This window comes from Choloepus didactylus, chromosome 2 (genome assembly GCF_015220235.1).
Source record: "Choloepus didactylus isolate mChoDid1 chromosome 2, mChoDid1.pri, whole genome shotgun sequence".
Lineage (NCBI taxonomy): Eukaryota > Metazoa > Chordata > Mammalia > Pilosa > Megalonychidae > Choloepus > Choloepus didactylus.
Window position 1 is genome coordinate 7,106,493 of NC_051308.1, and position 22,617 is coordinate 7,129,109.

The 22,617-nt window shown below is 34.0% G+C and overlaps 1 protein-coding gene across 8 annotated transcripts in view; it reads left to right on the plus strand.

Moving 5' to 3' along the window:
• The window catches only part of SCAF8 (SR-related CTD associated factor 8), a 337,204-nt gene that overhangs the window by 4,801 nt on the left and 309,786 nt on the right, over positions 1–22,617 (plus strand). For 6 of the 8 annotated variants that reach the window (XR_005214393.1, XM_037820137.1, XM_037820123.1 and 3 more), the window contains exon 2: positions 1,536–1,598. The exons of 1 other annotated variant lie outside the window; for it this stretch is intronic. Coding sequence is in view for 5 of the 7 variants with exons in the window: in XM_037820137.1 (XP_037676065.1) it covers positions 1,536–1,598 (63 nt within the window). In the remaining 2 variants the exon portion in view is untranslated. Of the gene's footprint in view, positions 1–1,535; positions 1,599–10,846; positions 10,866–22,617 lie in introns of those variants that run through there. One more of the 8 variants, XM_037820165.1, reaches the window with a different exon arrangement.

Sequence of the window (22,617 nt, forward strand, 5' to 3'; positions counted from 1 at the left end):
ACAATATCTAGTAGTAGACATGGATTGGTAGAGAAGAGTGGAATGGTAGAGTGAATAAAGGCATGTGAAATTTGTTTTTAGTTTGTATATTTTCCACTTGTGTATGGTTGAGGAAAGGAAATTTATGTGAAGCAGCTTTAAAACATTGCCATTTTTCTTTCGTTTTTGTCTACCAGGAACTGTTCCTCCTTCTTCTTTCCTGTCTTCATTCTCCAGTGAGAGTTCTGGTTAATTGTATCAATCCGATAATCCTTTTTGTTTGTATCTTGTGAAAGGATTTTAAATATGTAGTATACTTAGTATTATAAAGGAAGGAAGTATTCACATCCCTCACCCCCATTGTTTAGAATAGGGTTCCTCAACTATGGCACTGTTGATATTTTGGGCTGGATAATTATTTGCTGTGGGGAGCTGTTTTGTGCATTGCATGATGTTTCATAGCATTCCTGGCCCCTACTCACTAGATGCCAGTAGCGCCCTTCCCAATTGTGACAACCAAAAATGTTTCAAGACATTGCTAAATGTTCCCTAGGGGCAAAGTTGACGCTCGTTGAGAATTGATTAGGTTCCCTGTTAAACTTTCAAAACATTTCTGTAGTTTCCCATGAGGCCAGTACATAACACAGTGCCTTAACACATAGTATATGCTAAATAAATATTTTTTGAATGAATGGACAATCTTGTCCAAGATGTTAACATTTCTGGACATTTGGTTTTCTACTCTATAAAAAAATGACTGATTTGAGATTATATTTGAGTTCCCTGTTAGTTGGAAGATTCTTTGATTAATATAAATATATAAGCATTATTTTGAAGGTTCATTTTTATGTCAGTCTTGAAGTATGTGAGATTAGATGGAGAGTTTTAAATAAAAACTTTTGATCTGTTTATAATTTTCATTTCTTACTATGTGGGGGGTGAGAACCTTACTATTCCATTTAGATTCTAGTTCGGTTAAAATGCATTCTGAGTTTTATGTTTTATAGTAATTGTGCTCCCTACTATTTTCAAATCCTTTTTTGCTTTATTGTTTTCTAGTTTAAAACAACATATGGTAAAAGTTATTTTTCCCCCTTAACCACGTTTTTGAAATCTAGGATACAGAATAATTGAGACTGATGATAATGATTTCAGATTAAGAATAAAAAAATTTTTGGCAAAGTTGAAATCCACGAGATACAACTGAACCATTTTATTCTAGACTAGCATTGAGTTTGTTGTAATTTTGATTAACATTTGGAGGACTTTTGTATTCTCATCTTCTAAGTAGTTGTCATATTTTATGATCACTCCTTTTTTAGAAGGGGTGTATGATTGGTTTAGAATTGATGATGGTATTACTGCTTGTACGTGCAACTTCAGATATCTCTTTCTAGGACCAGTTGTGCTGTTATTGGATAACTTCTTACTCATAATGATATGAGAGAATGTAATCAACCTTGTCGTTGAACACTGGCTGAGCTCCTGAACTCTTAACTGGGATCATTTTATCTGGTTTTGTTTTCTCAACATCTTTCTCTACTCCTCTCTCTCAGGATTGTGCCTCTACTCCTGCTTGTACAGACTGCTTTTCCAGCAGCATGGACACAAGAAGCATAGTAAGATGATCATAACCCACATAAGGCAGGCCCCTTGGAAAATGTTAGGTTTAAAATTGATAGTGAAATTATGCATTGATTATATGGGGTGTACTTGGGAAACAGAATGAAGTTTGTCAATTAGTATATATCAGTAATTTTAAAGGGACTATGTAGGGAATAAGTTGAATTGCTTCATAAAAAATGGGTTCAATGAAACAGAAACTTACTGTACTTAATAGTGATCATGAATCATGTATCAGCTCTTGTTACATTTACTTGCATTCTGCTCCACATAATTTTACTTCATTTTTTGTGAAGGATAATATTGCCTATTTAATGTGAGTGAATTGCCAACCTCTTAATTTGATGGTTGGAAATGAAATGCATCTTATATTTTGATGTAGTTCTTAAAACTATAAGATGACAAATTATTGAGAGAGATGTTACAGTAATGGAGAAACAAAAAAAAAGACTAAATCAGATTTTTTATTTCCTAATTATAGAGGAGCAGATTGTGGTAGAGGTACTATTAGGTGTAAGAAAATAAATGCTGATGAGAAATGTTTCTATAGCCTGTAATTGCTTATCTGCATAAATTCTCTCTGAAGTTTGATGGTAAACGTGATTTGTTTGTTCTTTCTGATTTTGGTTTTATGCATTTATTTTGTCTTTCTCATTCTGTTTTATAAGAGTTTCTGATACAACCATATTTTAAACTTAGGGAGAAGTATGTAAATTTACTATTGTGCTTACTGTGGTTCAGGAAATACCATAAGAATGTTGGACATTACTGCATTTAATCAGAATGGGGAATAGATTTGTTCATGTTCTCTAAAGACAGACTTAATGGCTATTATGAATGTATGCCAAATTCATTTTTAAAATAACTCTCCAACCTTAATATAGTTTATATAGGTTCATTTAACTTAGGTTCATTTGACCTAAAGATTTCAATCTTCATTTATTCATTCATTTAACCAGTACTTAAAATGAATGCTTACCTGTGTGCCAGGCATTTTTCTATTTGCTGGGATACGGTGGCAAGCCAGACAAGCAAAGACTATACCCTTTTGGAGCTTATGTTCTTGTAATCCTTTTCCTTTTGCCTTGTCAGCTTTGTGTGTAGTGAACTTGTTGCACAGCTAGTGAGACCAGCAGGCATACCTGACTCGGGGATTGTCCTTTGCTGGGGCATGTGGTCGTTGTATCACTTCTGCAGGCTCAGTTCTGCCTGTTCATTCTAAATATCTTGCCTCACAGACTCCAGATTGCTTGTCTGCTACTCCAAATAGAAACTGAGCAAGCAGGCTTAGTTAAACAAGAATATGAACCTGTTTTTTCCACATTGGCAAGTAAATAAGACTAAGTACATTAAATTTTATATTATACCAACTTGTCTATCATATGTTTTTAAAAATCTCCATTTGATATCTTGGAATCATAACAGTATTTTTTATAAAATAAAGCTTTAAGGATGTTTTCTTTTGTCAAGAAGTTAATATAATTAGTCTCCACATGCAAATGATAAAAAACTTTGGTATAGCTCTCTCGTAAACAGTTATTTTCTAAATTTGATGTAATTCCTTATGGCTCATTTGAGTAGCTTGAGAGTGAAGGATAAAATAGTTTGGGTGCTGTACTTAAATATGTAGAATTGAGAAATCATGATTATCAGATCTCCATAGAGTGATACTGGCTAACAATTTCTTCAAGGTTAACCTAGTTAATGACTTTCTTTAATTTATACTAAAAAGTTTTGTGACAAATAAAATAGATACAGGTGTTTGAATTTATTGAAATACTTGAAGTATATGTGCAAAATCCTGTGAAGAAAAGGAATTTTGTTTTCTTAATCATTTTCCCCTTCAGATGGAATGTTGAATAAGTTAAAATGTCCACAAACCAAAACATTCAATATAGCAGAAGTTTAATTTAGTTTCTTTAACAGCTGCTTGTTATGAAAACTGCCTGGCTTATATATTTTTGAAATACTTTTTATTTACCAAACATTTGTTAAAAGTGAGCCAATTTATAATACTCTGCCCTTTTCTCTCAAAATGACAATGTTTGAGTGGATCTTTAAGATAACTTGAGAAAGGTAGGATAGGTGCTCTCTCCATTTTACAAACTTGGAAACTGAGGCCCACTATTGTGATTTTATGAAGGAAATGCAGCTTTTTAAGTATTAGAGCAGGCTCCAGAAGAACCCAGGTATCTTAACCACTGCTACATGTGTTTTTCTTACTTGCTGAGTGAAGGAAAACTATCAATTTTTCAGTTTCTTTTATTGATGTAATGCCCAAAGATAATTAACTTTATTTTTTCCATAGTTTTAAACTTTTTTATTTTTACAACTTCAGACTTACAGGAAACTTGTAAGAATGATACAGAGAATTCTCTGTACAATTTACTTGGATTCCTCAACCTCATGGTAACCACATTTGCCTTCTCATTCTCTTTCTCTCCACATACACATGCCACACATGATCTGTTTTGTGACGATTTTACAAGTTGAAATCATGATCCTCTTTATCCCTAAATATCCCTTTTGTATTTTCTAAAAACAAGGACATACCCTTACACATCCGTAGTACAATCATCAAAATCAAGAAATTGGCATTTCTACTCTTGTCTTCAGACCTTATTCTCATTTCACCAATGCTCCCAGTAACTTCCTTTATAGAAAGACTAAATCCTACATCACACCTTGCATTCACTTGTCTTGGGTATTTAGTTCCTTTCAGTCTGAGATAGTTTGTTACAGTCTTTTTTCCTTGTCTTTCATGACCTTTGATGATGCTTAATGAGACAGGCTAGTTATTTTTAGAATTCCCTCAATATGGGTTTGTCTGCTGTTCTTTCATTATTAGTTCCTGTTTTGCATTTTTGGCAGGAATACTCCAAAAGTAATATTGGGTCCTTCTCAATGCATCATATCAGAAAGCTCATACGTCTATTTAACTTGTTAATACAGATACTAACTTTTATCTATAAGCTTTATCCACTGTAAAGTTATGTATTTTCCCTTTGTAATTAATAAATTTCTTATGGGGAGATATTTTTGAAGCTATGCAAACATCCTGTTACTCATCAAACTTTCACCCACTTGGTTTAGCTTCCATTGATGATTCTTGTGTGAAGTAGTATTATGATGATTATCAAAAGGCGATTTTGGCATTCTTTGTTAGTTGATAGTCTACTGTAAGAAAGAGGTTTCCTCTCTCTCTGATTTATATAAGTATGTTTATATGCATATGAGGGGGTGGTGGGTTCATGGATTCTTTCTTATTCATAGGCTTATTTTGGTACTCAGAATGCCTCAGTATTTTTTTGTTTTTGTTTTCCATCTCACTATCCTTTATTTTTTACCATCCGCATCAGAGTCATGCTATGTTTTGGTATGTTTCTTCTTATGTTTATTTTTAAAAATACAGTTTTATTGAGATATATTCACATACCCTACAAGCATCCACTGTGTACAGTTATTCACAATATCATCATATAGTTGTGCATTCATCACCAGAATGAATTTTTGAACATTTTTCTTACTCCAAAAAAAAAAAAAAGAAGAAAAGAAAAATAAAAGTTAAAAAGACCACCCAAAACATTCCATCCCACCCATCCCACCCTATTTTTCATTTAGTTTTTGTCCCCATTTTTCTACTCATCTGTCCATACACTGGACAAAGGGAGTTTGAGCCACAAGATTTTCACAATCACACAGTCATACCCTGTAAGCTACATAGTTATAGATTGCCTCAGTTTTGAAGTGTGAGCTCTTTCAACCTGGCTTCTGTGGCCTTTTGACAGGTGCCCATTCTTTTTTCAGTGTTCCTTCACATTCTGGCATAATAAAATATTTGCTGGGAATCAGCCATTTATCCAGTGATCTGTAGATTCTTTTAATGAGCAATGGTATTTAGAAAACAACTTCTAGAGGCCAGCTAGATATGCTCATTGCTGCTTGGGGGATAACATTACTTCTAGGCCCTTTAAGCATTTAGAGCTAGAAAATGTGCATATATGTATATATACACACATCTATATCTGTTTTATTTCTACCTGTCTATCTGTATCTACCTAAAAAGCCTTGAGTTCATCATATCTCCAGTTCTAGCCCAACACCATAGGTAGGGTTCGTTCTAGCTTTCCATTTTTTGAGATCTGTAATTCCTGTCTCTGACAGCGAGAAACCTGGCTTCTGTTATCCTCAATATATTGATTATTTGCTCAATCCTAAAATACACAGAAAGTAGTTTCAGAATTGCTAAACTATATATCTCTGAAAAACAAAACTATTAATCAGTTTAATATTTGTTTATAGTTCATGTTTTGTTTAGCCTGAAGGTATATAGTCAAAATACTTTATTCAAACATCACTTGGTTAGTTTTTTTTCCACTTAATATAGTTATGCTATTTGTTTGAAATATTAATTAGCTTTTTTTTTGTTGTTGTGTGTATTCCATTTGAGGTTTTCTTCCCTCTCCCTTGTTTGTTTTTGTTATTTTTTTAGTATATGATACATTAATGATCAATTAACTTTAATCCTCCTTTACTTTTTCCTAGCTTCAGCAGCATAGCCACTTATGCTGTGGTAAAAAAAAAAAAACACTTAGTTACATTCTTCAAATGAAATAACATTCCAAAATTCAGAGGCTTAGATGTGGGGAAGGGCTTAAGGTGAAAGACTTGTTTCTGATAACACAGGTACAATTCATAGGTGAAAAAAAAGCATATATTCAGAGAACTTACTTTCTCATGTGAGTAGAATTTCAGACCAGGGTGCGTATTTTTTCTGTAGAAAATCGGAGAGTAAATAGTTTAGGCTTTGTGGTTCACTTTAAGACCTCTTTTGCTTATTCTTTTGTCTTTTTTTTTTTTTTTAAATGATTCTTTTACAATATTTGAGGGTTTACAGAAACAGCCCCATGAACCCATATTTTGCTGACCTCATTGCAAACTCTTACCTGAGAATATGATTATTAGCATTGTATTCTAAATCATAAATTATGATTGAGCAGAAAAATACACGCAATAGAGGCTTCATAAAACTTATTTTAACATCAAAAAACCCTCCCCCAAACAAAAAGAAATTTGAAAGGCTGCCTAGTGAAAATATTTGTTGAACAAATTTTTGAGCCCCTGCCATGTGCAGTTACTTTTGTAGACTTCTGGGGATTCAATGATGTGGAAGACAAACCTCGCCACCCCCTAAAACTTCTGCCCTTGTGGAATTTACATTCAGTTTTGTAGGATACATATTGAAATCCATAGTTCTTGTTTTTCCCAATTTAGTGACATTTATCTAGCAAAAGTTGTTTTCATATTAATTGCAGAGAAAGCATTTTTGCTGGAAAATGATAAAAATGTAGCAGAATTTAAAAAGTTTGGCTCATTCCTTCCTGTTGTTCCTTTTTTGTGATGTGTAATTATTTTATTTGAAAATGGTTTTTACTCATGATGCTTTGAATTATGGATTTAAATACTCACGTGTAACTATCTGACTCACTAAATGATGACAATAAAATAAAACCTCACTAATTGGGACAAAGAACCCAATCTTAATTTAGTGATAAGTATGTTTGTATTACAGAATTTTTTAAAGCATGTTATTAAAGCACAACACAGTAGTTCAGCTAACCTTTCTTTAAGGCTTTAATGATTAAATGAGAGTGAGAATGGTATTTTATAAAGTACTGTCCAAAGTTGAGGACCACTATGAAAGTAGTTGCTTGTGTGGTTTTCTTGAACTAGTGTGAAAACCTCCTAATAATGTTAATATTTATTTACTTAATAAATGATCAAGAACTTATTAATTTGCAGGTTACCCATCTTGTCCTTGCCTAAATGTAAACACCTTTGAATAAAAACTGTCAAATGAATTTTTCCATGATATATGGTTGTTGCTTAGATGGGTATTTTTGAGTAGTTTTTCTATATGAGTTTAATAAGCCAGTAACTGCTTTTCTAAGGATTATTAACGTCTTTGGCTTTTTTAACACCAGAAGAAGTGGTTTTATTTTTATGGCAGTTCCTCTTAATGAGCAGAGTTTTCCAAATTCTCGTTCCCATATCAGATAACCCAGAACCTCTGTTGAAGACCTGTATCTGCTTTGTGGCAATTGCAAGAACTAGGGTTGTGACAAACTTAGCTGAATAGTAGTGACAACCTAAAGGAGTTGGCCAGAGGCTGCAACATTACTCTTTGTACAAATTTCCCAACAGCACTTAGATTCGTTTGTAAAACCAAAGGATTTTATATCTCAGGCCTCTTAGAGATATATCATTTGATTCCAAATAATCTTATGAGTGTTTCCCTTTATTTTGCTAGTCCTTCAGAATTGTCAATTTTTTCATTCTATTTTAATTGTCATACAAAGACATTAATAGCCCCTGAAGGTTTTAATGTAATAGCAACTGGTAGTTGGAAAGAATGTGAGGAAATAATTGCTAATTGTTTGAGTTTTGTTATTTATACATATTTGCCATCCATCAGGCATTGTATACTGCAGAGTGGTTACCAGTGTTAATTAGATATGTCACCTTTCTCAGAGAGCTCATACTTGGAATGAGGTAATATGATGAGTATTATGTTAGAAAGGGGAATGATGTAGCCTCTGTAAACTATCTGTACACTATACTGTATACGCCGATGTACACAGTATGCAAGGAGACTGATTTTAAAGGGTAAGGGCACTTTCAAGGAAATGACATCTTCAGGTGGTAATGGGATTGAGGGGAGTGATTGGAGAATTAGGCAAGGATCTTCTGAAGAATGAATGGCCTTGGTATACTATGCTCAGGTCTTCATTATTAATCAAAAGGGAAGGGAGATTCTGAAGGGTTTCAAAGGCCATCATTGTGGGGCAGGCAGGGCAAATGGAGGGATGATATTGGGAGAAGAACGGTTAAATTAGCATATAGAAGATGAGGGACTTAATAAAAAAAAATAATAATGGGGAGAAGAGAAAGGTATGAATACATGAGAAATTTAGTAATAATGGAGAGCCAGATATGAGGAAGAGAGTGCTGCCAGGGTTTTGGCTTATGTGACTAGGTGGATAATGACACAGTACCACTCAGCAAGATAGGCAAACCAGGAAGGATCAAGAAGCTTGAAGAGAATGATAATTTTGGGGGTTGGGTTAGAGAAGGGATCATTTTTTCCACCTAGAACAAAAGAAATACCCTCACTATGGATGGAGGATTATAATCACCTATAGCTTAACCACTTGAAGACTTACTGTTACTATTTGTTGAATGCAATAGTTTTGCAATAGTAACAGTAGTTAAACTTACTATTTGTTGAATCTTCTTGAATATTTGGTGTCAAGGTAGAGAAATATGGATATATGGGTCAAGCATCTGGAGAGGATAGAGAAGAAAATTTAGGAATGGGTATAGTTGTCTAGGGAAATGATACGAAGAAGAGAAGCAGGCTTAGAGCAAAATCTTGTGGCATCTTTTCTTCCTCAGTTTTCTTTATTTGTTTTTAAGATCCAAGCTTTGACCTTTATTTTCTTGTTACCACGTTGTATTTGTGAGTATAAGGAGATTTAAAAGCAAGTCTGCATGGAATCTGCCTGATTTAAATTCTGTTTTTACACCATATGTTCTTGTGTATGATTAAAACTTAAGTAGTAAATTGAATGGTCTTTGAATAAAGTTGAGGACTTAAATTTTGTTTAATAAAAATTTATTACAATTTGTTAACATAAATCCTATTCATATCACTCAGCGTTTTCTTTAGTCTCTTAGTCACATAGTTCCTTATCTTAACTCATCTATGATAACCAGTTTGTTGTGATCATGGAATTGTGGTGAATCTAAGCACTATATCATTAGAAATAGAACCCATACTTATTTGAGAAACTCCAGCTAATACTGTTTGGAGGTTTATTATGAAGAAGCTTTATAAATGCATACTTCTTTCTCTTTTTCTCATTTTGGCCATTTCACTGTTATTAATACTTCAAAAATTAAGAGGAAGTCAATTTAAATCTTCTCATTTTGATGTTTACAAAAGATGTAGGAATGAACTGACAAAGAAAGGTGGATTGTTTGGATTCCAGAGAAAATTTAAACTGATGAAGTTATTTGTGTGTGTGTGTCTGTGTTTGTTTATGTTTATTTTATTTTTCCTCCTGTGGAGAATCATTTCTGCTGGCCGAGTGGGTATGTTAGTTGTATAGTACTTCCTCATCAAAGAATACATATTTTTCTATATGCATTCTTCATCTGTGGACTTCTTGGTGAAGTAGTATTGTACAGCTAACTGCAGAAGAGTAAAAATAAGAAGCCTCTGATGAGCCTTTAAGTACAAAGTACCTTCTTGGTAGGAGAGCAGTTATTCTTTAAGTCTGTATCCTTAGCATGATGTACTACTTTCTTTTAGATTTTCTTAGACTACTCTTTAGAAGTCTCTATAGGTGTTTTAAATTATGAAAAGGCTACAAAATTAAGTATGGTTGCTGTCAAAGAAAGATGTGACAGATGACTGTGGCAAGGAAAGAGATAGTGTTTTTAACTCATTTAGAAAATGGGATTAGGCAAGATGACTTTCTGTATCCCTTAACTATTAATCCTAATGAGCAAGTTTTCTAATTAACTTTTTAAGCTTCAGTGTACTCACTTTAAAAATAAGGATAATGGTGCCTTCCCCTCAAAGTTGTTTTGAATATTTAATATTTAATAATTTTTAAAGTATTTGGAAAAAGTTTTTTTGTTGAAAGTGTTTGGAAAACTAAAGTGTACTGACTATTTTTTAAAAAAGCTGCAACCTGGGAACATGTATCATTTTGAACATCTATAGCTTTGGAAAGTAGCTTTATATTATAATGTACTTGAAAAACAGAAGAAAGTTATGGGGATTATGAGTTATAAAGAAAACACTGCATATGTTTGTCATGTACAAATTGGGGGAAACAGTTGAACAAAACTTTTGAACAGAAAACAGTAACAAAATACAGATCATAGTATGTTTTGGACTAATATTGTTAATCATTTATAAGAATTTCAATGTTTTACTAAATCCAGCAAGGTTTTCAAGAAAATGATTTTTAAAGTGTAATAAGTATATTTTTTTCACCACAATGTATAGCTTGAAGTGTTTGTTTCACATATAATTGAATGCATATTTATAATATTTATACACATATTTATAAATGCATATAGAGCACCCTAGAAGACAACCTATCAGCTGTTAACAGTGCTTATTTCTGAGGAGAGAAGTAAATAGACAGGGTTCAGTGGATGAGAACTTTCAGTAATTTGAATTTTTCACAGTGAGTATTTATTACCATATTGCTTTTATAAAATTTTCCCCCAAATCATGTGTTTTAGCTTTTGGGGGAAGGGTGCAGTTGGTCTATTTTAAACATTATTTGAATTAAATCCTTTAGAGGAAGGAAGCTTCCTTGTGATAAGGGCTTGTAGACCCTTAGGCCTTATTGAGGAAGAAATTAAAATTCATGTTTAAAGGGATTCTGTTTAGCTGTTATTTGATAAATAGACTCAAAACCTTTATAATCTGTTGTTTTGCTTAGTCTTGCTTATAGTTAGGTTGATAGTTTTAAATAGTATGTTTATAGTCTTCCACCATCTGTTTTATTGACTCAGTTATATATGTTTAGAAGATTGCTAGCTGGTGGACTTTTTTGTTTTCTTTTTGGAAACTAGATTATATCTGTGAGTGTCTGAGTAGCCAGAAGAACTGGGTTTGAGACATAGTTCTGTAACTTTACCAGCTTGAATTTAGTTGAATCACTTACCCAAGTTTATGTATCCATAACATGAGAATAATAATTGCCAATCTTATTGGGCTGTTATGAGGGTAAAAGTGACGTAATTGTGACAGTGTTTAATACTTGACAGAGTGCCAAGATTAATACTTACTACTGTCTTTCTCCTTTATCACACAGCTGCCCGTCTCTCTCTCTTTTTTAAGTATCCATTTGTTGCTCTCATGTGTGCAATGACTTTACCCTAAGGCTGGTGGGTGCTTGTTCTGCTTATTCTCCCTTTGATATTTAGTCTTCGGTCTTGATTCTTTATCTCTTCAACTTTAATCTCTTCAGGAATGACTTATATCTTTGCTTTTCTCTTCTGGAATTCAATCCCATTTCTTAAAGGTATTTTGTGCACAAGTGCACTTTCTGTCACCCAAAATCTAAACATCCTTCCTTCACAGACTTCCCTCAGTTTTTGACTTTCTTTTATATGTTAAAAGTGTTATCCTCTCCAGTTCATACTACTCGCTTTTGCTAAATTAATCTCTTCAATCTACTATTTTGCTTGCATCACTTTGTACTTTTAAAAACCTTCAGATTCCCTTTGCCTTCAACTGAATTAAGTACAGAAATCTTAGCTAAGGATTTAAGGTTTTTAATAAGACTATATGTATTTTTTTAATTGTTTATTACATACTTTGTATATACATGGCACTATGATACAGAAAGATTTACTGTATGCAAAGCTATGCACTATATATTCTTATCTGTCTTGTTTTTGGAGCTCAGCGATTCTCCAGTAGGGAAGCACAGAGTTCTGTTGAAATTCTAATACATTCCAATCAGGAAATGTCCACTTTTCTCATACTTTTTGAACAACCGCTATGTGTAAAAGAGATTTATTGATGAGTGTGTTATAAATGTAAAAGATATGGTAACAGAATCACAGGTGTAACAAGAATGCTGTCTTTTCCTATTCAGCCCACTTCACTTGCCATTTTCTGCTCTTCTGTCTGGACATGTATTTCATTTGTCTGAATACTTACCCCAGTAGCACTTTGTATTTTGACACTAAAATCTTGCCTTGTGCTCTTGTTTTCATGAGGCAAATTCTGAGGTCATCAGGAATCCCTAACTTTTAAAATATACTTTAGAATATTATTTCTCTGTTAAATTCATATGGGAGTGTGAGGAGAGAATAACCAAGATGCTCAGTAACTAACTGTTAAGTAAATTGTTTCCTTACACACCAACCTTTTAATAGACACACTTCAAATTACTGCCTGATAAAATTATCAATGATTACATTTTTGAAACTTTTGGGGGCATTTGTGAATTGTAAAAGCATGGCAAATCTCAGGATACTGAGGATCTATTCCTTTATAATGATGGTATGTATATGACCTCCCCTCCCCCATAGGTTGTTAGATATTTGAGGGGAGGTTCTCCATGTTATTTTTTGTTTCCAGAAGGGGTTAATATTGTGCCTATCTACAGTAGCTGGTTAATGAATGTTAACTTGATTTGGCCCAAGTCACCATTTAACTTTGAGCTATTAATTAGTTGAATTTGGTTTTGTATTTCTGAATTCTTTTTGTCTTTAGTTTATTTTACTTTGATAATAAAACTATCAGTCTGAGTAAGAATATTGTGAATGCTATGATTAACTCTCAAAGTAAATTTGAAAATAATATACAAGAATAATGATTTTATTATACTTTATGCTGTTACATGGGGAATATGTTCTTTTTTCCAAGTATACTAGTATAGGATTATAGAGACAGGGTTGTGAAGCTTATTAAAAGTGAAGTTATGGGGAGAAAATTAAGAGGAATTATATGGTATTCTACTTCTTTGAGCAAAACAGATCTCCTGCATTCATGTGATTTAAGATATGAAGGATCTGGTTAAATTTGTTTTGCTGACTCCAGTAAGTTACTTTATCAAAGTCAAATCAGCATATATTTGAATACCTGATATTGCAAAGGTTTGTTTTAGGCATTGTGAAGGATATGAAAAAAAGATACTGTTACTGGCTGCTATTTACTGAAGGTTTTCAATATGTAAGGTCAATATTTTCCAAGTGGATGCTATGTGCAGTACACACACACACACAGACATGTTTATGCCATTGGTGGCAGGATATAATTGTAGGTGTGAAAGTTATTCCCCCTTTCCATTCTTCTGATTACAAATAGAACAACTCATTTTGGTGCTGTTATGTCTTTTGCATATCTAGATATTTGCTAATCTCCTTTAGAAAAGCAGAACAGAACAGGGTTAGTGCTTTAAATCTAGCCTTGGTCAAGCAGTATTATCTAGGAATAATTTAATAATGTTTTCCTTTTAATTAATTTTAATATTGCTTTCTGTTTAGGCTTTTCTGGGCTATGGGCTAGAGCAGTCTTTCAAAAAAATTTTTTATCATCAATACAAATAAGTAATATACTTTATGTCATGAGCCAGTAGTCACATATGTAAATGTGAACAGGCACAAAAGTTTGACCCAAGATTAGTCAGTGAACTTCAATATTTACTATTTTATTCTATATTAGTTTTAACTTGTCTAGAATTACCTTGGAAAAGTTTTCATCTACTGGTTTAGATTATGGTTTGAAAAAATAAAAGGCCATTCTAGGTGGAAAGAATGGCATAATATAGGAGAAGAAATGTTTGGTAGGGCTTTTTTCTTTTAATTTTAAGTAAATTGTCTCTACTTAATTATATACATTTTTCCTGGTTTTGTTTTTCTAATTCTTATGTTTATGAAGTTGTGATTATTGCACATAGTTTTTATCTGTCACTTAAAATATTAGACAATTCCACATTTCTACATTAATATTTATATTATATTAACTTACTATATTTAACTATATTATAACTTACTAACTTTCTTGCCGGGCGTATCAAGGGTGTGTGTGTGTGTGTATATTTATTTTACCATAGAGAACGTTGATGTGAAAATAATCATGTTTATGGTCTTTTGCTTCTTAAGAAACGTAGTCACAAGTATTGTAAAATATTTATGGCTCTTGTGTTCAGTGCCAAACTACTTTTGTCATCCACATGTTGTAATTTTTAGCTTTAAAATTACCGTTTGATTCTTTTGTAGTTTCTCTTTCTAGGCTGAAATTTCTATTTGTGCATTGATTTCGATGGTGTTCTCCTTTATGAAGGATGGTTATAACTTCTTAGAAGTTTTGTCTGATAATTCCAACATCTTTGTCATTGTGGGGTTGGCATCTGTTGGTTGTCTTTTCCTTTGAGAATTGGACAGCTTTTCCTGGTGTGTGTGTGCATGCACACATGCTTTGGTATGTTGAGTTTGGCTTATATCGTGGACATTGTGAGTTGTTATTAGACTCCATTAAAATCCTCTGAAGAATGTTGATTTTGTTGTTTGTTTTACCAGACAATCAACCTGATTAGGTTCAGGTGCAAGTTCTGTCTCACTTTCTGTTTATAGTGATTCCAGTGTCAGTTCAATTTTCCAAGTCTTTTTGATATGTCGGTTAGGGGTGCCCAGCACATGTGCCACTCAAGAATTAGCCTGGCCATTGGGTTGTGTTTTACAAAGATTTTAGTTCTAAAACCTTCTGCTATGCTTCTTTAGGTCTGTTTCATGCAGGCATAGTTCCAAGATGAGCTCAGGACTTGAAGTAGTTCATATATACATTGAGGGGATCCTCTTCTCCAGCTCTCTCTGGGATTCTAGCCATCTCTGGATTCCATGGTTCTCTTTTCCCTGGTCAGGTTTCTTTCCAGGTTTAGCCTTCAAAGCAAAGTGGCAAGAGAGGAGAGGGAAAAAAAAAAAAAAGGGAAACCACTTCCTTGCCCTCCCCACATACACACACATTCTTTGGACAATAGGGGCCCCGTACCCTGTACCTTTGGTTAGAGAGATGGATATTTTCTTGGCATTTTAGATGCCAGTGTGGCAGCAGGAGCTGCCCTTGGAGCAGGAGAGAAAAAAAGAGGGTCCTTTTGTCTCTCCTCTGGCTAAACATAGGGTTTTTCCCCTAGTGTTTGTGCTTTTAGCAGTGTTCTGTGGTTCTGCCAGCTCTGCATCAAAGTTGAGAGATAGTAGGGGGAAAAAAAAGACTGAAGTGTACCTCTACTTCCACACAGAGCCCTTCTCCCTTGCTTTTACTGTTCATTTTTCAAGTTTTGACTCCAGTCTGCCTGTTTCTATCAGAGACCTCAGGTAGTTGCTTTTGCATTTAGTCTGGGGGTTTTAGTTACAATCAGTGGGAGAGATAGGCAGCAATTGGCTAACTCCATCTTGGCTGGCACTGTAACTTCCATGCTATGATTCTGAGTATTTTTTAACCCTCTTTATTCCAAGCATTTGGGGATATGTAAATTTGTGTGTTATATTAAGGACCTAAGGAAATAAGTTTTTGTTAACTAAATTTAGTTCTTTAAAGATACTAGGTTTGGGGAAAAGTGGATTACAGTTTTTCTTTCTTATAAAAACATTTTAAACTATAATTTAGATTCTAAAATGAATAACTTCTTTTTTTAACAGTATTCAAAACTGTAATGTTAACTCTAGCTAACTACTATGCTTGAGAAATGGGCTATTCTGCTTAATAATAAAAGGCTAGTGATCTATGTGAAAATGCTTATAGCTCAGTAGGAAAGAATAATTCATTACAAAGGATATAAACATTTGTATTTGTCTTAATCTAGTTAGTACTTTTATATATCGAATTCTGGGTTTCTGATTTTTTTTTGTTTGTTTGTTTTTTGTTTTTTGTTTTAAACTACAAGATTTCTTTTTCCCCACAAAGCTTGGTAGATAGGTTTAATCTTATTAGACAGGTGTTTGCATACTTGAGGTTTGTAATTTTAAGAAATAGTTATCATTTCCCCTTCGAATCTCCTGTACTTTATTAAAAAGGGATTCTGATTTGAGGCTTGAGAAATATGTAAAACTTTGCATACTCTTCACCACATCACACTGTTTATTACTTTCATTGTGCACTTAGCTCCAGTCTGCAAACTGTTTCTATTTGTTAAGAGTATTTTCTGCTGCCAAAAGCAGACTATAAGTTCCATGAGGACAGTATCCTTGTTGTATTGTATCCATAGTGGCTAACACATAGTAGGTCCCTAATGAGTGATTATATTTTGAATGAATGTTGAATTATGGGATTATGAATGATTTGCTTTTCTTTCTTCTTTGTGCTTTTTCATACTAAGAAGAATTTCCAACTTTTCTCTCCTAAAATTCGTTTATAATCATAAAAATTTATTATAAGATTTTTTTAAAAAGAGGACTTTCTTGTGTTTAATAACTGATTTTTAGGTATTATAACATTTAAAAGTTTATTCCCTTTAGTGTTTGCAGTTACACATTGCCTAGTTTTTCAAGACACCTTTGAAACACTTTGTTCTGAAGTTTTCAGATGGGCACTTGTTAATAATAAAATTGGGAGCTTGGTCTTTGTTAAAAGCCTGATTTGTGGGTTCTCTCAGAACATCTTCTGGCCTTTGCTCTTTTAAAAATTCTTATTGCTCAGTAATGCTACTTTAGTAGCAGTTAACCCTAGATTATAATATTTGGAATTTTATTTCAAGTATTTTTACGAAGAAACTTACTTTAAAAATCCTAGGAAGAAAAGTTTTGAAAGGAAGTTTTGTTATGAGAGACTAAAGAAAGAGCTGCTGTTCATCACATTCTTTTGGAACATGCATTTTCTTAATATGAAATTGGGCCTTGTTAATTTGAAAGTAATTGTTGGCTGGTCACATTTTATGTTCTGCAAGTACATTTGATTTTATGTGTTACTTTGTTACATGTTTATAATTATCTGATATTATATATTTTATATTTTATTTGAAATTAAAAATAATATGGGAGCTCATGCCATAGGGGAAAGGAGAACTCTTTGTATGTAGGTAAGAGAGTGAGAAATTTTGGATATAGGGAATGCCTAGTTTTGTTTTTGTTTTTGTTTTTAAATTCAGTTTTATTGAGATTTTTCACATACCATACAGTCATCCATGGTGTACAATCAACTGTTCACAATACCATCATCACCCCAGTCTATTTTTGAGCATTTTCCTTACACCACAAAGAATCAGAATAAAAATAAAAAATAAAAGTAAAAAAGAACACCCAAATCATCCCCTCCATCCCACCCTATTTTTCATTTAGTTTTTGTCCCCATTTTTCTACTCATCCATCTGTACACTGAATAAAGGGAGTGCGAGCTACATTGTTTTATAGTCATCTTCAAGAGTCAGGGCTACTGGATTGGAGATTGATAGTTTCAGGTATTTACTTCTATGTATTCCAATACATTAAAACCTATAAAGTGTTATCTATATAGTGCCTAAGAATGTCCACCAGAGTGACATCTTGACTCTGTTTGAAATCTCACGTCTTGACTCTGTTTGAAATCTCTCAGCCACTGAAGCTTTATTTCATTCATTTCACATTCCTCTTTTGGTCAAGAAGATGTTCTCATTCCCACAATGCCAGGTCCAGATTCATCCCTGGGAGTCATATCCTGTGTTGCCAGAAGATTTACACCCCTGGGAGTCAGGTCCCACGTAGTGGGGAGGGCAGTGAGTTCGCCTGCCAAGGTGGCTTAGCTAGAGAGAGAGGGCCACCTCTGAGCAACAAAGAGGCACTCAGGGGAGACTCTTAGGCACAATTATAAGCAGGTTTAGCCTCTCCTTTGTAGTAATGAGCTTCATAAGGCAGGCCCCAAGATAGAGGGCTCCGCACACCAAGCCATCAGTCCTCACTGTTTGTGAGAACATCAGCAACAATCCAGGTGAGGAAGTTCAAGGGGCCCTGCATATATGTTTTTATTCTCTGCCCAAATTACTTTGAGATGTGTTGCTGTTGCACTCTAACCTATACCAACCTACCGTATCTCACTTGCTATTCAAAGTTCCATGTAATTGTGGTGTTTGAAAAAACTGATTGTAGAAGTTATATTGCTTAGAAAATACAGATCCTGCATCAATTAAACATCTCTTCCCTTGGTCTCATGTGGAAGTTGAAGTTTTAACACACAGTCAGTTTCAACCTTTACCCTTTGGCCCTGTTTGCCCTAGTCTTAACCAGATCTGCTTCATTTATATCTCTAATTGAAGTCTGGGCTCTTCTTCAGCTTTTGTTTTGTTTTGTTTTTTTAACAGTTGCTGTATGTGTTAATACTGACATTCATATCAGCCAAGCTCTAGCTCTGAGTTTCAGGCGTTAGAGATACCCAGTGTTCCAGAGACCAATCAGATTATATGCAAAGGGATCAGCATCTCAGAGTTTGGAGATAGCCATTACAATTCAGGAATAGATTTGACTGCTGCAAGAGCTTACATTCTAGGGACAATAATCATTTCCCTCTTAGGCTGTGCTCTAAGATTCAGTTCTGAGTTTAGACTTTGTAGTTAGTCCATATTGGTGAAGCATTATAGTGTTTGCCTTTTTTCTGGTGTACTTCACTCAAAATGCTGTCTACAGGATCCATTCACCTCTTTGTGTGTCTCACAGCTTCACTTCTTCTCGTAGTTGCTCAGTATTCCATTGTATGTATACAGCACAGTTCACCATTTTGTTCCTCAGTCGATGTACCCCTTGGCCACCTTCACCCATTGCAAAATATAAATACTGCCTCCATAAACATCAGTGTGCAAATATCCATTCATGTCTCGGTTTTCGATCTTCCAAGTACATACCCCATAATGAGGTTGCAGGACCTTATGGCCCCCACATACTTAGCTTCTTGTGGAACCACCACACTGACCTCCAGAAAGGCTACACCATTCTGGCGCCTCACCAACAGTAAATAGGTACGTCCCTCTCTCCATGTTTTCTCCAGCACTTTTTCCCCTATTTATATTTTTTCCTACGATTTTATAGAGATATATTCACATACCATACAATTATCCACAGTGTACTGTCAGTTGTTCATGGTATCATCATATAGTTGTACATTTATCATCACAGTCAACACTTAAACATATTGATTACTTTGAAAAAGTTTTTTTTAGCGAATAATAAAAAAGATAATAGAAAGAAAAATAAAGTTTCATACAATACAGTATAATGACAGAAAACAACACCACTACCAAGAATCCCATATCTCTCCCTTATATCCCCCTCTCGTAAACATTTATTTAGCGTTGATATATTGCCTTTGTTACATTTAATGGAAGCATATTACAGTGTTACTGTTGACCATAGACTCCAGTTTGCTTTATGTTTTTTCTCAAATACCGTCCCTTTTTCAACACTCTGCATGGTTGACATTCATTTGTTCTCCCACATGGAAAAACATTTTTTTATTTGTACATTTAGTAACAGCCATTGGCCACTCCAGTTTTGCCAAGTTATACAGTCTCAATCTTTATCATCTATCTTTTACCTCTGGTGTCATACATTCCCCTATCCTACCTCTTTCAGCTTTACTCACAGACATCTTTGTTCAGTGTACTTACAATATTGTGCTACCATCACACAGTATTATGCTATATATTTCTGGATCTATACAGTCAATCTTGCTGAACATTCTGTAGTCCTTCAGCATCAAATGCCCGATCTATGCCCTCTTTCTGTCTCCTGGTAGCCTGTGTTATTGGCTTTTAACTTGCAAAGTTTGCTCATTAGTGTTGGTTAATATTAGTGAGACCATACATTATTTGTCCTTTTGTTTCTGGCTAACTTCATTCAACATAATGCCCTCAGGTTTCATCCACGTTATTATATGTTCCATGTCTTTGTTCTGTCTTACAGCTGCATAATATTCCATCATGTGTTTATACTACAGTTTGTTTATCCACTCGTCCGATGATGGACATTTGGGCTGTTTCCATCTCTTGGCAATCGTGAATAATGCTGCAGTAAACATCAGTTTACAAATGTCCGTTTGTGTCTTAACTTTCAGTTACTTTGAGTATATACCTAGCAATGGAATAGCTGGGTCATATGGCAAATATATACTTAGCCTCCTGAGGAACCTCCACACTGTCTTCCAGAGTGGTTGCTCCATTCTACATTCCCACCAACAATGAATAAGTGTGGCTGTTTCTCCACATCCTCTCCAGTACTTGTAATTTTCTGTTTTTTTGGGTAATGGCCATTCTGGTAGGTGTGAGATGATACCTCATTGTGGTTTTGATTTGCGTTTCCCTAAGAGCCAGTGAGGTTGAGTATTTTTTCATATATTTTTGAGCCATTTGTATTTCCTCTTCAGAAAAGTGTCTGTCCATGTCTTTTGCCCATTTTTTAATTGGGGAGAACACCTAGTTTTTGACTTGTCAAAATTTGCAATAAGTTTTTGACTTGTCACATTTGTAATAAGGTATAGGTTCTTAGGTATTAAAGTTGGTAAATAACCTGCTGTTTAAAATGACCTTAGTGAAATAATTCTATTATTTACTTTATTCTTATGTGAAGACTACTAAATTTCTATTTTCACTTTTAAAATAATATAGAAAGAAGCAGGGAGATGTTTTATTTTTAATCTCTCCTTTGAATTGTTAATGATTTTCACAAAACTTTATGAAAATTTTAAAATCTTCACAGACAGCTTAGAAAATCAAGAAAAATCAATTACAGCTTTGTTCTAATGAATTAGTTTTCCATTGCCACATATTACTACAAACTGAATGGCTTAAAACAGCACACATTTGTTATCTCACGGTTTGTGACTCAGGATCCAGCTCTTCATTAGCTGGGTCCTCTATTGATGATCTCACCAGACTGAAACCAAGGTGTAGGTGGGGGTTTATTTCCAACTTCATTCAGGTCATCGGCTGAATTCAGTTCCTTGTGGTTATAGGGCTGAAGTTTCTTGTTTTTTTGTTTTTTTTTTTTCCTGGCTGTTGGCCATGGAGTATTCTCAGTTCCTAGAGACCACCCTCAGATGCTACCCATGTGACCCTCTAATATATGGCAGTTTAATTCTTCAAAGCCAGCAGAAGAATCTATTTCCATCCAAGATGGAGTCTTATGCAACATAAGGTTATCACTGGAGCAACTATCCCATTGTATTCACAGGTCCCTCCCACAACTCAAGAAAGAGGGCATCCACCAGCAGGAGGCAGAAGTCTTGGAGACCATATTAGAATTCTGCCTACCACAGTTACTCTAACAAAACTATTACCATTTTGTAGTATTTCCATCTAATATTTTTGTGTGTGCTGTATTTTTATTTATAACAAATGTTTCACCATGATGCTTTGTAATTTTCCTTGCTATCTCTTGTAAATATATTCACATTATTTCTGATTACAAAATAAGGCCTGTTATTTGAGAGTTCAAGCATCTATAATGTAGAATGTGAAAGGCTTTAGTAAGAGCTGTGGGAATGCCCATATTACCTATTTAAATAAAATAATTGTAAAGTTTTTTATAAAGTTTACTAAATATGAAAACCAAATTACCACATTCATCTTGTCCTTCATCATGATGAAGCAAAGTTGAGAGCTGGATCATGAGAATGTGCATTAATCTTGGTTTTTAACGCATAGTGATTTAGAATTGGGGCAGTAACCATTGCAAATGAGAGGGATCTGTTTTAAAAATACATTCAAGATTATGTATATACTCGATTCTAGCTTTTTTAGCTCTTATTCATTAATCATAATAGTTATGTGTCCTTAGGGCATAGAAAAATTTTATGTAACTATTTTTTTATAAAGTAGAAACCAGAATAAAAATAAGGACAGTGATTTGTTCAAGTGGGCAATAAGTAGCTTTTAGGTATTTGCCTACTTAAAATAGGGATAACCCTGAAAGATGTACCATGGAGGGCCAATGTTGGCAAAAGTGGAATTAGGTAGAGAGAACAAGAAGGATTTTTTAAAAAATCACTGTATTTTTCAAAGTAACATGCATGTGGTTTTGTTTTGTTTTGTTTTGTTTTGTTTTTCCAAAAAGTACAGAAGAGCTTTTATTGAAAGCTTTTCCTTCCTACCCTAAGTCCATCTTTAGTTCCCAAAGAAAACTGTGTTTTTATTCTTTTTTAATTCTTCTGGTAATTACCTTCATATTACTATTTTTATACCACTGCTTATTGAATTATCAGTTTTAGATATTATTTATTGACTTTTCACAACAATAGTTCTAGCATTAGTTCATTTCTGTTCCCCATAAATACCTTAACTTTTGAGTGGTGTGATTCTGGAATTCTTGAGGACATATTGGTTCCCACCAATTTTTGTGTGTTCTGTGGCTTGTGGTTTCCTCCTGGTTTCATCAGTTACCAGTCCTCTTACCACATTTCTGTTTTCTGGAAATTTGTGACCATCTCTTGTCTGCTTATTCCTGCCCCCTCCCCATTCTATT